This window comes from Thamnophis sirtalis, unplaced genomic scaffold, assembly GCF_051295495.1.
Source record: "Thamnophis sirtalis isolate CommonGarterSnake01/CBP01778 unplaced genomic scaffold, rThaSir2_p1.2 scaffold_2, whole genome shotgun sequence".
NCBI classification, from domain to species: domain Eukaryota; kingdom Metazoa; phylum Chordata; class Lepidosauria; order Squamata; family Natricidae; genus Thamnophis; species Thamnophis sirtalis.
Genome location: NW_028261382.1, coordinates 15272311 through 15288980, shown reverse-complemented (window position 1 = coordinate 15288980; position 16670 = coordinate 15272311). Strand labels below are relative to the sequence as shown.

At 41.3% G+C, this 16670-nt stretch overlaps 1 protein-coding gene across 1 annotated transcript in view; it reads right to left on the bottom strand.

Annotated features, from left to right (window-relative positions):
• Positions 1 to 975: 975 nt before the first annotated feature.
• CHSY1 (chondroitin sulfate synthase 1) overlaps positions 976 to 16670 on the bottom strand; it is a 108048-nt gene continuing 92353 nt past the window's right edge. Inside the window, exon 3 of the mRNA XM_014054810.2 lies at positions 976 to 4255. Within this exon, the coding sequence (XP_013910285.1) occupies positions 2663 to 4255 (1593 nt within the window). The 3' untranslated portion in view covers positions 976 to 2662. The remainder of the gene's footprint in view (positions 4256 to 16670) is intronic.

Sequence of the window (16670 nt, the reverse complement as noted above, 5' to 3'; positions counted from 1 at the left end):
TCAGAATTCTGTTCTGTTCTATTCCATTCCATTCTATTCTCCAACTACTCTATTCCATTCTTATTCTATTCTATTCAGAATTCTATTCCATTCCATTCACCAACTATTCTATTCTATTCTATTCTATTCTATTCTATTCAGAATTCTGTTCTATTCTATCCCATTTTTATTCTGTTCAGAATTATGTTCTGTTCTGTTTCACTCCATTCTATTCTCCAACTATTATATTTTATTCTATTCCATTCCAATTCTATTCTATTCAGAATTCTGTTCTGTTCTATTCTTCTATTCTATTCTATTCTATTCAGAATTCTGTTTTATTCTATCCCATTTTTATTCTGTTCAGAATTATGTTCTGTTCTGCTTCACTCCATTCTATTCTCCAACTATTATATTTTATTCTATTCCATTCCAATTCTATTCTATTCAGAATTCTGTTCTGTTCTATTCTTCTATTCTATTCTGAATTCTGTTCTATTCTACTCATAATTGTATTCTATTCTATTCTAATTCTATTCCTAATGTGTCCACCTAATTTCATATATTGAATGCATCTAGAAATCATTATATGACTTTTACATGCCCAAAACTCAACACTATTTGCATCCCATGCTTTTAAAGTGAATTCAGAAGTCAGGGTTAGTAACGCAGTCGTTCAGTGAATCTGGCTTCCCCATTGACTTGGGGGATCACATGATCCCAAGACACTACAACTGTCATAAATATGAGTCAGTGCCAAACATCACCTAAGTGTGAAAAATGGTCATAAGTCACTTCTTTCCCAGTGCTATTTTAAATTTTGAACAGTCCCTAAATGAACTGTTGTTAAGTCGAGGACTGCCTGTATTGGGGGAAACCATTTAATCGTAGCTTGTTGGGAAAAAAAACCACAGAGAATTATGAGACTGAAGTGTTACAAACAATTTGACTTAAAGAGAAGTTTTAATGGAATTGCAACAATGCAAGTAGCCTTCGTTTTATTCAAATGCATTTTATTTTTTTTGCAACAACATGCCCAAGTTTTAAACGTTTTGCTCTGTGCTTAGATACAGGGTGTGTTTTTTTTTTTCTTTTTGTATATTTCTCTCACAGTTTCGGTCCCACTCCTGAAAAAAATGGAATAGATTTTGGAACATCAAAAATCATATCCAGGTCTTTTTTTCCATTTTAAAAGGACAGGCAGATAATTTAGCCAATAAAAGAGGAAGCGTTAGAAGAATCTTTGGAGGAAGGATTTACTCCAGAGCAAGGAGGTGTAAGCGACCATAAACAGTTAAGAAGGGGCAATACATTTCTAGGATACATAAATATGAATGACTAGTAACTATTCAAAATAAAAGACAGGGACCTAAAAACAAAGGATGTTAAATAAATTAAAGCCCTACACAATACAGAAAGCCAAAAAAAAAAAAAAAAAAAAAAAGCAAAAGAAAATGTAGGAAATTGTTCCCAGCCCAAATACTGTTTAACCAATGGGGGAGGGGGGAATAAATAGTTTTCCCAACACATTTAATTAGGAGTGTTTTGGATTTAAAAATGCTGATTCTTCTGGCACCGAAGTGCCCTTTTTCTCTATTAACTAAAGCTTTGTTCTTTTGTCATCAAGACGATTTTATACAAAAAATTAAGAGAACAGAGAACCTGATATGGATTTTTTTTCTTTAAAAAAAAGAGTCAGCTCTAGACCCAGGCAAGGAAAAAATAATGTACATTTCTCCCTCCTCCTCCTTTTTTAGACAACAGTGAATACTAAACATTGTGCTCGGTTTCCACATCTGTTTTGGTTGCTTGATAACGTTTGGAGCAAAAAGATATTTTAAGGCTGAAAGAGGCAACCAAATGAAGCATTCTTGAAGGCAAATTAGTCAACAAGGGGGACTAGGGATATACATTCTCTCTCTCTCTCTCTCTCGCACGCGCGCACACGCACACAAGTACACATACACACTCCTGCAGATGGGGGGAAAATAGATGAGCCATTTATACCAACTTGCATTTAATTGCCACCGGAACTGCCCAAACAACTAAGTTTGAGCAGTGCTCGCCTGTAGTTGCTGCGGTAGGGAGACAGATGAATTTCTTTCACTTTCTTTAGATTTCTTCGAATTTATCGGAGATCCAGGATGGCAAACCATCCAGTTGAGGGACTGAGTCGATAACTGGGCGGAGCCTGGTGGACCAGGGGCGTATACCAAGAGCTTATTTGACTCAGTCCAATCAACGAGAGGATAAGGTCAACCCATCCTGGATACTCCTCCCCTCACTATGGAGAAGTACCGTGTGTAGAAATTCTGAGCTTCCTTCTACTTTATTAACGTATTTGGTCCGTTTCTCAGTCAACAACAACAACAACAAAAATACTTATTTCAAGTTGTCAGAACCAGGCAAAGTCCTCATATTTAGCCCCAGTCATTATTATTATTATTATTTTATTTTCCCGAAAGGCAAAAGTTTGATCACAGTTTTGTTCAGAAAAAAAGCTGGAAAGGTCCTCGTAAGAAAAACGATGGATTTCTAAAATATACCCTTGTGTGGTCATCTTAAAAAATCAACTATCAAAACATTTTCCCCAAAGGAAAAAATAAATTAGGGTAGTTTTTTAAAAAAAATGCAATTACAGTGTCTTTGTTTTTTTTCCTAAATCTCCCCTTTTCCCGGGATATTAAGCTGTCCTCAAGGAACCATTAGCAACTGTGTTCTTCCCAAAATTTGGTTCATGTTTCTGAAGCCACAGCTCAGCGAGTTGCTGCGTAGAACCGTACGTTGATGCTTTCGAGCCCAAACACATTTTATATTGCTTTGGATCCAGGTTTGGGTCACAAAAGACCGGGTGATGTACATGGACTACACCAACTTCTTGGCTCCTGAACGTCTTGAGCCCAGATAGAATCACCTTGTTGAACAAATCCACATCCTCAAGACCCCAGCCCTGAATAGAAACATCAAACCCCCCTGCCCGAATTAAATCCTCCTTGTAAATGCAAGCTATTCCGAAACCGTAGTTCCTCCAGAAACCAGTTTTCTGCGTGAAAGCATAGTGATTCTCACTCGGAACTTTTCCACTATAGACAATCTTTGGATCATACTGGCTAAAGATGATCGGAAAATAAATCTGTTGCCCTATCATTGTGTTGGCTCTACACCGTTGGAGGAACTCGGCAGTGAAAACCAAGTCAACGTCACAAAAGAAGAGCAGGGACCGATTGTTAAACTGAGAAGATCCGACTTCGAGGGCCAGAGCGCGGGAAAAATCTCCAGAAACGGGTAAAATCTGCATGTCGGCCTTGGGGTACTTCATACGATACTCTCTCATCAGTTCCACCTGACGTGCCTTATCGGGATTGGAGTTGGAGTTGAATAGCAAGACAACCAACTTGACGTTCTGATTAGGAATAAGGCAGGTCTTTTCGAAGTTGGCCATGAAGTGCACAAACATATCGAAGCGTCCCGAAAGAGGGATTAAGATGTTGATCTTTTGGTCTTTGGATTCCGTCTTCTCGGATTTGGACTTGCTCAACTGGAACGGGACGAACATCTTAAGAGAATTGGAGAGAAAAGACAAGGATCCTGAATCCTGGTTGATTTTGCTGGCCAGGTCTTTGGCATCCATTTCATCAGGCTCCATAAACTGGACTTTGCTGAAGGTCTGCTGTAGGTAGGCGTGTCGCCGGACAGGGACGGTCATTTTCTTCCCCTTGTGCTTTTTGTACAAAAGGAGCAAGTCAAGGACGTACTCGGCCCCGTACATGGGACTCACTCTTCGATAGCCGTACTGTATCTCCTTAAAGTCGATAATCCGTCCCCTAGTCTTAGCGTTGGCGTTGATCATCTCCATGACTTGCATCACAACATCGTCCAAGGCCTGACGCTGGGAGGAGTCCATGCCTCGGCGAGGCGGCTGCCCATCTACCATAGAGTACAGGTACTTCCCCGTCAGGAATTCCCACTCCAAAACCTCCTCGCGCTGTTGCGGTTGGAATCGCATGAAGGACGGTGCGATTCCCAGCTGAAGGTCCTCTCGACGTACTTCAGTATTGCTGTATTTGCTCATGAGGACAATCTCGCGGTGCAGCTGAATGGTCCGGTATCGTAGCTCTGCTATTTTACGACTCAGCATGTAGCTGTGAAGCCGGTACTGGTAAGGTGGACTTTTGTTCGGATGCAAAGTGATGGCACGGTGGATCTTGCTGTTGTGCAGGTCTCTGATGTAACCTTTTTTGTTCTGCTCATAGTTTTCGTAAAAGAGCTGCTGCATCTAGGGAAGAAGAGAAAGGGAGAGGGGAAGAGTATCATTATAGGGTCCATCTTAGACAAACAGAAGGGCTTAGACAAACAGAAGGGCTTTCTGTCAGCTCTCTTAGACACAAGTTTAGTTAAACCAGCTGCTTCCCTGAGTTAAAAGTTTTAGACTGGGAGGGGAAGAAGAAAAATAAACAAACTCGAACATCTACTATAAGGCTAGAAATCAAGCTGGCCTGTTCTAGCAATTGGAACAATTTTCCCTTGAATGGAATAAAGTGTTTATTGGGATGTGAAATGATTTCTGATGAAAGGGAGGGAGGTAGGGAGGGAGGAAGGAAGGAAGGAGATTAGGAGACTGAGGGAGGGTCTGAGGGAAGTCCTGCCTTAACACTTGAAGGGAGGGAGGTGGGAGGGGGAGGAAGGAAGGAGGGAGGAGGGGATTATAATGAGAGGGAGGGTCTGAGGGAAGTCCTGGCTTAACACTTGAAGGGAGGGAGGGAGGTGGGAGGCGATTATAATGAGACTGAGGGAGGGTCTGAGGGAAGTTCTGCCTTAGTACTTGAAGGGAGGGAGGTGGGAGAGGGAGGGTGGGAGGAAGGAAGGAGATTAGGAGACTGAGGGAGGGTCTGAGGGAAATCCTGGCTTAACACTTGAAAGGAGGGAGGGAGGTGGGAGGGGGAGGAAGGAAGGAAGGGATTATAATGAGAGTGAGGGAGGGTCTGATGGAAGTCCTGCCTTAGCCCTTGAGGGAGGGGGAGGAAGGAAGAACAGAGGGAGGAGCGTAATAACAGGGAGGGAGGGTGAGAGGAAAGATGGAAGGGCAGAACAAGCAAAGCAAATCTTTACTCATTTAGAGATTTCAAGAAGATGGAGACAGAAAACTCAAATGTGTTTGAACACTAACACCCACCCACCTACCTACCTACCCACTGCCACCTTCTTATCACTGTGGTCCATTTCCTGCCCCTTTGCTACAGTATACAAAACTATATAGGGAACCTCCTAAAATATTGATTCTTTTGGGGCCAATTATTCATTTTTTTCTTTTAAAAAATGGCAGCATAAAAAGGGGCAGCACAAGCTGCCCTTTGAAATTGAATTTCCCCAAGGAGGCTTACAGCCTATTAAAATTGCACAATAAAAACTGAACAATAATTCAAATACCAACAAAGCCAACGCATCAAAATGTGGAACTGATTCAAATGAGAAATAGAAGTAAGAGCCGCAGACTGAGGAATAATAAATTATTTCACTACAGCATTAAAATTACATAAAATTAAAAGGGTTAAAAAGTAAGAGCGCCAGCCTGGTGTAGTAGTTAAGGTACCAGGCTAAAACCTGGGTACTGTGAGTTCTAGTCCAAGCTTAGGTGCCAAGTCAGGTGGATGACCTTGGGCCAGTCAATTTCTGCAACCCTAGGAAGGAGGCATTGACAAACCATTTCTGCAATCTTGCCAAGAAAATCTCATAAACTTATCTAGGGAGTTGCCAGGAGTCAACATTGACTCAAAGGCAGTCCTAAAAATTAAGATAATGCTTTAGGCATGTAATGTTAATGGAACCGATTAGTGCTCTCAAAAGTTCTTTATCGAAATAAGGTGACTTATCAGTAGGATAATTAACTGAAAATAGAACAGAATACAAGCAGGAGTCAATACTAACTGGGAGATAACAGAAGAAGAAAAAAAGAAACCAGGAAGTAACTAAATTGAATAATAATGGTCATGATTCCCTAAGTGGAAATAAATGATGTAACCTGGCCATGCTTTTTTCAATTTTCATTTTAGATTTTTCTACTTTACAAGAAAGCACCACTGTTCTTTGCATTTTGACCCTACTCATAATAATAATGACGATGATGACCATTGGTATCACTTTACAGGTTTCATCCATACCCGTGTAGTAGTTTCGATGAACGAAATATCGCGACCCGGCCATCCATGGCTATGGATGAAGCATGTAACAGTGATACCCATTGTCATTGGGGCACTTGGTACCATGTCCAAGAATTTTATATCAACAAATTGCATCTTCCTGCAATAAACACCAAAGAACTGCAAAAAAACTGTGCTACTCGGAACATCGTATATTTTAAGAAGATACTTGGTTGATACCTAGGACACTGGCAGCAATCCGTATCATCAACCATTAGCACCAGTCAATGATATTTGTGATGCATTTTTGAATGTTCAGTTGGATGAGTTTCATGTTTAATGAAATAATAATTATTATTATACAATTGTATCACAGCGGCCAGTTGTTTCACCGGATTTGGCATTGGTTACTAGTCGGGCCTCACCCAGGGGCCTAGGACGTCGTAATGTATTTTCGTAATATGCATGCAGATCCAAGCAGTGCGGCTTTTTGCATCTGATTGATGGTGATTTTGTCAATTTTTAACTGTTTTAAATGTAATTCCAGTGCTTTTGTAATAGCACCCAGTGTGCCAATTACCACTGGAATTACCACTGCTGGCTATAATTATTATTATTATTATTATTATTATTATTATTCCTGATTGTAATTGGAGCCCTTGGAGCAATACCTAAAGGGCTACCTCACTATTTGGAAATTTTAAATTTATCAGACTTGAACATTCTGACTCTACAAAAAACCACCCTACTTGGAATAGTTTATATCCTCCGACGTTACCTGAACAGTTCCTAGGTCCTTGGTTAGGACTCGAGCTTTTGAGCTACCGACCAGCCCCAAAGGCTGTGAATCTCACCAAAGATTAACCACATGTTAACAATAATAATTGTTTTTAATATTTTTTAAATATTTCATATATTTGGGCATTTTAAAGAGTTAGTTTTGGGCTTGAATATTGTATTCCCAAAGTAATTTTATAATTTAGTGACTTCATTTTACATGGCGAAACTTTTAGCATGCTAAAAGTCCTTGCACTTTATTTCCTTTTCTGTTGTTTCTGTTATATTCTGTATCTAATCTTGCATTATTTCAAAAAAGCTAAGCTGGGTCTGCTTAAGATTTGGACAGGAGAGGACTGTCCTGTTTTCTCGAAAACAAGACCTCCTCGGATAATAAGATCAACCAGGCTTTTGAGTGCATGCGCTAAAATAAGCCCTCCCCCAAAATATTGCAACACAGCAGCAGCCATGAGGAGAGCATGGTCACCACCTCCTCAAAAATAATAAGATCTCCCTGAAAATAAGGCCAAGTGCTTATTTTGGGAGTCAAAAGAAAATAAGACCCTGTCTTATTTTTGGGGAGACACGGTAGGAAATCTCAGGGCTGAAGGCCAGACTGTGAAGTTGAAAGAACATCCTGGAAGAAGATCATGATGAGCTACTGTTCTGTTTTTGCCAAGACAGCCATATGAACGTGTCCATGAGGTCATCTGAAAGTGAAGCCTACTTTGGCATGCATTTACTTTTAATACATGGATGGGACCAGGTTGGAGAAAACTTCTCTACAAGGGAAGATGGGCATACCTGAAGGCAAGACGAGAAGGAACGGTTGGAAGCTTAACAAAGACCAATCCATCCCAGAACTAAGGAGAAGTGGTCAACCTATTTTCCAAAGCACTAGAGGGCAAGTCAAGGGACAATGGATGGAAATTAAATAAGGAGAGAAGGAACCTAAAACTAAGAAGAGACGTCCTGACAGTGAGAACAATTAACCAGTAGATGCCTTCAGAAGTTGTGGTTGCTCCATCACTGGAGGCTTTTAAGAAGAGACTGGACAGCCATTTGTCTGGAAAGGTCTCCTTCTTGTGGAGTTGCACCACAAGACCTCCAAGGTCCCTTCCAACCTATTGTGGTCAACCTATTTGCCAAAGCACTGGAAGGCAAGACAAGGGACAATGGATGGAAACTAAACAAGGAGAGCAGGGGTTAGACTAGAAGACCGCCAAAGTCCCCCCCCCCCCCCCACAACTTTGTTATTCTGAAATTTCCTGACAGAGAGAACAATTCATCAATGGAACAGCTTGCCTCCAGATATTGTGTGTGCTCTATCGCTGTACGTTTTTAAGAAGAGATGGACAGCTATTTGTCTGGAATGGTATAGGAGGGCCTAGAAGACCTCCGGGGTCCCTTCCAGCTCTGTTATCCTGTAGTTCTGATTTGAATTTGAGCAGGGTGGAGAGGAAGAGAAATGGCTTGAGAAGGTCTCACATATACCAAAGCAAGCTTCAATTCCTGGACTCTTGGGTTCTATTGAATAACATCTCAGGTATCAGCTGGTATCAGGAAACAGCAAGGGGAAACACAGGTATCTTAAAGCTATGAATGATTGATGGATGGAGAGAAAATAAGGGGCTCAAATTCAGACAGCGGGCATCAATATTTAAGTTTAAAAAATTCAAACCCCTGCTAAACCTCAGTAGGCCTATTCTACCAAACAGGGAATGCTGATGCGCTAAATATAATAGGAATTTGGACTGAAAGCCACAATTGCAGAAATAAGCGACAGCCATGGCACGTACCTTAATGGGACATAGCATGTAAAGAGTTGACATAAATAGCTTTCTGTCTCTATCAGCAGGTAAGAGAAAGTCTGTAGAAGAATTCTCTCTACCAGAAAACTCCATTTAAAAACATTTTCCTGGAGGGTTTAATATCTGTTATTCTGGTAAAATCATCATGGAGGCAGATTTTAAGTTAAATAAGCTGCTAAGACTCCAAACGCCAATCAGTTATCAACTAATTGAATCAATCCAATAACTGAGATGTCAACTGAGATGGGAGACAAAATAGGAGGCAGACAGGTAAAAGAAGCTCATGGTTTATTCGTTAAAAAAAGAAAGAGGATAGCTGAAAACAAGATATCTTATCATCTACCTCTTTCCTTTGGAACAATGGTGCCTTGGTACTCAACTGCTTCGAAACTCACCCACAGGTAATCCTGCACTTACAACCACAACTGAGGCCAAATTTTTTGTTGCTGGGTGAATTTTGGCCCACTTTACAACCTCCCTTGTCACAGTTGTTAAGTGAATCACTGCAGTTGTTAAATTCGTAACACGGTGGTTAAGTAATGACTCTGGCTTCCCCTGCTGTCTGCTGGTCAGAAGGTCGCAAAAGGGGATCCCATGACTTCAAGACACTGAAACCGTCATAAATACGAGTCAGTTGCCAAGTACCTGAATTTTGATCTCATGACCATTGGGGTGTCACTCTGAACTGTCACTAAACAAACGGTTGTAAGTCGAGGGCTACCTGTAATTTGTGACTCAATGCATTTTTACATTAAAAAAAAATTGTCCCAGTACTCATCATTTGTTTGGTACTCGACTTGTCGGTGTCAGCTGTCTTATGGCTCGTTACATTATTCCTTATGGGAAAAATGTGTTTGGTACTCAGTATTTTGGGTATTCCTGCCATCTCCCAGAACCAATTAACGTTGAGGGGTGGGGTTCAAATTTTTTTACTACTCTTTTTACTATTCAGTGGGCGTGGCTACCATAACTGGACGTGACAGCATAAGGATACTGCAAAATCCCCATTCCCTCCCCACTCCAGAGAAAGGATACTGTAAAATCTCCATTCCCTTCCCACTCCAGAGAAAGGATACTGTAAAATCTCCATTCCCTCCCCACTCCAGAGAAAGGATACTGTAAAATCCCCATCCCCTCCCCACTCCAGAGAAAGGATACTGTAAAATCCACATTCCCTCCCCACTCCAGAGAAAGCATACTGTAAAATCTCCATTCCCTCCCCACTCCGGGGCAAGGATGCTGTAAAATCCCCATTCCCTCCCCACTCCAGAGGAAGGATACTGTAAAATCTCCATTTCCACCACACTCCTGGAGGAAGGATAGCTGGGACTCTGATCAGCTGGGACTTGGGAGACAGCAAATAGATGGGGGCAGAGACAGCCAGAGGTGGTATTTGCAGGTTCTCCGCACTACTCAAAATCTCTGCTACTGGTTTGCCAGAACCAGTCAGGACTGGCTGAATACTACATCTGGTACCGAGGTACCACTGTATTCCTATTTAGTAATCTGTTCCCAAAAAAACCCAAAGTTTGAGTGTTTTTTGAGTTGTCTCGATTCCATGGGTGTCACAAGCTTTGTTCTTATTCAGGTTAGACTATTAAAGTAATAGACTAGGTTCCATTTGGAATAGCTTGGGAAACGTCAAACTTATGAATGGACTTCAGCTTCTAGACTGCCTGACTCCTGCATGAATACACACTTTTCAGTAAATGGAATCGAAGAATAGTAATGAAAGATCATCGTTTTTTAAAAACATTTTTTTAAGAGAAAAGATTGGCAAGAAAAAGCACATTTCAGCCACACTTCCTGAATACCTTTTACATGATCAACCACCCAGGAGTGATAAAACTTTACGAAATAGAAGAAAACATTAAGATTAAAAATGTTTCATTAAAAACGAATGTGGTTTGCAATTAGAGTTTATTCCCTTTGCTAATATGAAGATCAAATAGAAGTTAATGGATCTGGTAATTGACCTCTTCCTTAACAGCAAATAATAAGTAAATAAACCAACGAAGTTTAATTAATCCTGTTTAAAAGCTTGCTATTTTTTCTTAAAATGACCAATTGCTGCTCTCTATGATGCGTACTTTCTAAAAATTGCATTTATTTTTTGCAAAGGAGGGAAGAATACATTATACGATCCCGTTATCAAAGAACAAAATTGAACCGGTATGCAGTTTTCTTAACCAGTGGAATAAATCTTGGTTTCATTATGTTTTAAATTTAATACACCCGGCTGACACTCAAATCCTAGATCGTTTCGATGATAGACCGTTAAAGCTGCAAATCTGTTTTATCTTGAACTGTATTTTATACTATCAGGCAGTTATCCAGTGTCGGTGTCTTTTCATTTCTGTATGACATACTGTGTTTTTTGGAATATAAGACACACCTTCCCCCCTAAAAGAGGATGGAAATTTAGGTGCGTCTTATACACCGAATGCAGCCCCATCCATCCACCGGCCCCCACCCTTTGGCCTCTGCCTCCCAGAAATTTACCTCTTTGCAGCAAATGGAAAAAACAGGGCTTGCAGAGCTGGCAATAGGATATAGCAATCCCTGCAGCCTGAAACAGCTGATGAGGCTGCATTGAAAGTGAAACTTGTTTGTTCCAATAAGGTAAATTGCTGGGAGGCAAAGGCAGGTGTTTTTTTTTCTTGTGTCAATCAGGCTGTTTGCTGCAAGGAGGCAAGTCAATAACTATAAATGCCTATAGAATGTTCAAATTATTGGACTTAACTTTTTTATTATTACTGCTTTATTATTGTTCTAGACAACTTAACAAACTGAAGAAGCTCTTTAAAATGAATGCTTGATCTGAAGAGGCCCAGTGCTATTGTATCTCCTTTTAAATAGCAGAGAATAATGTATACTTCCAGAAAGCCACATCAATTTTAACAGCCTCTGTATAAGTAGAGTCTGAAATGTAACACCACAAACAGTCTATATCATCTGTACTGTTTGCTGTTTGTTGCAAGGAGGCAAATTGCTAGGAGGCGGAAGCAGATTCCCCCCTTGTTTTCCTCTCCAAAAGCTAGGTGCATCTTATACTTCGGAGAGTCTTATAAGCTGAAAAATACGGTATCTTCTGACAGCTCTGATCATTATATTCCACACTGCTCTGAGAGTCTGGGTGGAATCCATATATTTTAATAATTCAATTAAATTATTGTACCTGCTCGCTGGTTTTGCTCTGCGTTCATTTTTAACTGCAAGTAACCTATGACTTACAACTGTTAATTTAGTGACCATTACAATGGAACTGAAAAAAGTGACTTAAGACTGCTTTTTAACACTTACGACCTTTATAACTTTCCCCTGGACACGTGACCAAAATTCAGACGTTTGGCAACTGGCATGTATTTATGAAGTATCCCAGGATCATGTGATCCCCCTTTGCAACCTTCTGACTGTTGTGGCCCGCCAGCGGCCAGCGGAGCTCGCAGCAGTATTGGACAGTGAGGAAGTTGGGGAGGAACATGGGCCAGTCCTAGAATCTGGGGAAGGCTCTGATGAGGGCTCTGTGTCGGAGGCAGAGAGGGGACAGAGCCTTCTGCCAGTTATCAGCTGCCTTCAGAATCAGTCATCAGTGAGGCAGATGAACAGCTGGATCCTGTTCCTAGTGTGCACATGGGCAGAGTTACCAGACGAAGGGAACAGCTAGGGGTCGACTTGGGAGTAAGACCGCAAGTGGACGACGAATGGCTCTCCCAGAGGAAATAAAAGAGGAGCGAAAGGGGAGTGGAGTTTGCAGGAGACAATTACTTTGCTTAATTGGTTCGTGACTCTCCGAGACTCCTTGCCAAGTTTTGCAGATATCGACCTGGCAGCTCTCCAAGCCAGATAAGGTCTGTGACTGTAAATCCTTCCTTGAAAGACTTTGCTGGATGTGAATGAGCAGAATTCACAGTAAATTAATAAAGGAGGTTTTTTTTGTTGGGGCAAGGAGTTTGCTTCATGCTCTTGGGAAGCCTCAGTCAGAACACTGACAAGCAAAACCAATAGAGAACTCAGATTCACTTCACAAGCAGGTTACTAACTTCACAACAGCACTGGTTCATTTCACAACCGTGGCAAGAAAGGTCATAAAAGGTGGCAAAACTCACTTAACAACTGTCTTGCTTTTGTACTCTATTGTGGTTGTAAATCAAGGATTACCTATAGTGCCGTATTTGGATTAAGGATTATTTTAGGGCAGGGGTGTCAAACTCAAGAACCAGGGCCAGATCTGGCGCACAGGGGGCTTAGGTCTGGCCTGTGGGACCACCCTCTAAACAATGAAGGACTGGCCCGTGGTGCCTCTGCCAATGAAAATGAAGCTTCATTTTTGCTGGCAGAGGGTTGCGGGAGGCCATCGCAGACAAAAACGGAGCATGGGAGCCCGTTTTCCCTGCTAGAGCGCTACGGCCACCACAGGCGCCCCTGACATGAGTGACATCAAGCTGGCCATGCCCACTCTCCCCCCTGAGGTCAAACACAACCCTGATGCAGCCCTCAATGAAATTGAGTTTGACACCCCTGTCTTAGAGCGATGGTTCTCAACTTTTTCTTCACCATGGTCCCCTTTAGATTGTGGCCATGGACCCCCAAGATTTATCTCATAAATTTCTTCAAGCCTTCACAAATCCCCTGGGATGACATCATAGCCCCCCTCCCCAGGGTCCAGGGATTGCAAGTTGAGAAACATTGTCTTAGAAGATTTTGTAACTGCCAGTTCTGTGGGCATGGCTTGGTGGGCATGGCAGGGGAAGGATACTGCAAAATCCCCATTCCCTCCTGATCAGCTGGGGCTCGGGAGGCAGAGAATAGCTGGGGGTGGGGCCAGTCAGAAGTGGTATTTACCGGTTGTCCGAACGACTCAAAATTTCCGCTACCGGTTCTCCAAAACTGGTCAGAACCTGCTGAATACCAACTCTGATTTAGATGGTATTGGTCACTCTCCAAAATATACATTTAACCACAAAGTATAAATGCTAATGAAATTGCTACATATATGCAGTCTGCCTGGAAATCTCAAGTGCTATAATTATGTTAGGGAAAACAGTACAAGGCCTGCCTTTTTTAATAAATAAACCTATACTTTTCAGGAAGGTTGGAAGAGCTTATGGGGAGAGAGAGAGAGGGAATAAAAGCAGTTTCTGAATGTCATGCAACCCATAATTAAGCTTAGAATATCTATGCCTATAAATGGTCGGGCAAAACTTCATAGTGTTGTCTTCTACTTGTCTTCCTTGTCTTGGTTTTGGAATTCAGAATATCCCAAAGCAAGAAACAATTGTATTTTGATATATTCCACAAAACCTTCTGCACTCAATTTATTTAGTCTTAGTTACAGTAAATTGACTCCTGCGAGTCCCTTGGACTGCAAGGTGATCAAACCGGTCAGTCCTAGAGGAGATCAACCCTGGCTGCTCTTTAGAAGGCCAGATCCTGAAGATGAAACTCACATACTTTGGCCACCTAATGAGAAGGAAGGACTCACTGGAGAAGAGCCTAATGCTGGGAAAGATTGAGGGCAAAAGGAGAAGGGGATGACAGAGAAGGAAGTGGCTGGATGGAGTCACCAAAGCAGTAGGCGTGAGCTTAAAAGGACTCCAGAGAATGGTAGAGGACAGGAAGACCTGGAGGAACGTTGTCCATGGGGTTGTGATGGGTCAGACATTACTTCGCAACTAACAACAAACAGTAAATTGAAATGTGACCGAATGAGTAATCCACAAAACTAGCTACCTGTTGGGTTGAGGAGAGGGTGGAAACCTTGATATGCTGAGAAATAAGGCTAGTTATAAAGAATAACAGAATAATAGGGTTAGAAGGGACCTTGGAGCTCTTCTAATCCAAAGTCTATGAAGATTCTCAGTCATCCAGGTCATGGTGCTTTTTTTTCAGGAAGCAACTGGACTTTCTTGTTTTCCTTTGAAGACGTTTTGCTTCTCATCCAATAAGCTTCTTCAGCTCTGACTGGATAGTGAGGAATGGAAGGATTTATATTCCTTGCAGACAGCTGGTCATTTGCATTCTTTTATTTTAGAGTCGTACAGGCAACCAAGTCAGAGCTGAAGAAGCTTCTTGGATGAGAAGCGAAATACCTTTAAAGACAAACAAGAAAGTCCATTTGCCTCTTGAAAAAGACCTTTGGGACTTCTAGTCCAACCTTCTGCTCAAGCAAGAGACCCCAGACAAATGGCTGTCCAATCTCTTCTTAAAGACCTCCAGTGCTGGTGCATCCTCTAGCTAATGTTTCCCATTGCTTTCATTGGTGAGCGATGACAGAATTAGAATCATTTTTTATCCCAGCACAAGCTGGATTTTGAAATGGAAAGCGTGATGCTTCAGAAAGGCGAGCGAATGAGCACGAGTTCAAAATGAAGTCCTGGTTGTTTTGTTGCCTCTACAGAATTGGCCAGAGGTTCTATCAGGAAATGAAGAGAAGATGACACTCTTGTTGATTACACAACTGAATTCTAAGAAGTCATTGATGGATAGGACTCCATATTAAGACATGCAGGATTACGGTTACAGTCCCCTTGGAAAGAAGTTGTCTTTTAATGAACGGCAGCTGTCAACTGCTGAACGAGATCATCCTCCGGGAGATGTCCACTGGTGACCTTTCCAAAGCTGCCTTCTGGTTATCATCTGGCCTTGCACATGTGCAGTTTGGAAGATTTGGGAGGCCGGTTTTAAAAAAAGAAAAGAAAAAATCCTGGCAAAGACATTAGTTGCTTGATAGATCAAGTCTGAGAAGACGAATAGACAAACAGGTGCCGTCCAGATGTTTTGGGCTCTAACTCTTGCTGAGGCTGATGGGAGTTGAAGTTCTAACTTCATGCTACTTTGTAAGAGCCAAGGTGGCACAGTGGTTAGAGTGCAGTACTGCAGGCTACTTCAGCTGGCTGCTAGCTGCAGTTTGGCAGTTCAATTCTTACAGGCTCAAGGTTAACTCAGCCTTCCGTCCTTCCAAGGTGGGTCAAATGAGGACCAGATTGTCAGGGGCAAGAGGCTGACTCTGTAAACTGCTTAGGGAGGGCTATAAAACCACTATGAAGCGGTGTATACATCTAACTGCTATTGTGTTGGTATGATATGCTAACACTGAAGAAAGCCACCCATCCATGGAACAATTTTCACAACCCAGGAAAACTAAGAAAAAAAGGGGTAATAAATGCTGCATTTGCTATATTCAGTGAGATGGTTCTGTCTTCTTGAAATACTAACATACTGGAAGTAATCCTGCGTGTAAAAAAAATAGAAACCCACTGCCACAAATCTTTAAATCTCACTACATTTGTGTGCTTTGAAATAAGAATCCACATTCTAATACCAGCTGGGATGTTGACCCAAGGTAAATGATTAAAATGGAGTGAAATTTATTTTTTTCTTTTGACTTTAAAATGTGTATAGGAGTTTATGTTATTAATATAACTCAAGGGATGGGCAAAGCAGCTATGCATATGTAGAAATCAACTTCCCAGCCACTAGAGTCGCCTTGAACTGTGAGATGGATCACAAACAAATTAGATAGATAGATGGATGGATGGATGGATGGATGGATGGATGGATGGATGGATGGATGGATGATAGATAGATGGATGGATGGATAGATAGATAGATAGATGGATAGATAGATTTAATAAGTAAGTAGATGTTTAGATGATAGATTATATTTGATAGAAGGATATATGATATATGATAGATGGATGATAGTTGAATAGCTAGATAGATGATACCTTGATAGCTAGATATAGAGATAGATAATAAATAGATGATTAGATGATATATGATAAATTATATTTAATGAATCAATGGATGGACAGACAGAGAGACAGACAGATATCCTATTCGGCCATCACTCTAAAATAATAATCTGGTATATTTAAAACTGTACGAATTAGGAATTCATTTCATTTTTTTTTCAAATAAATCAGAGATTAAAAACAGAAGAACTGTGCTCACCAAGACCAAA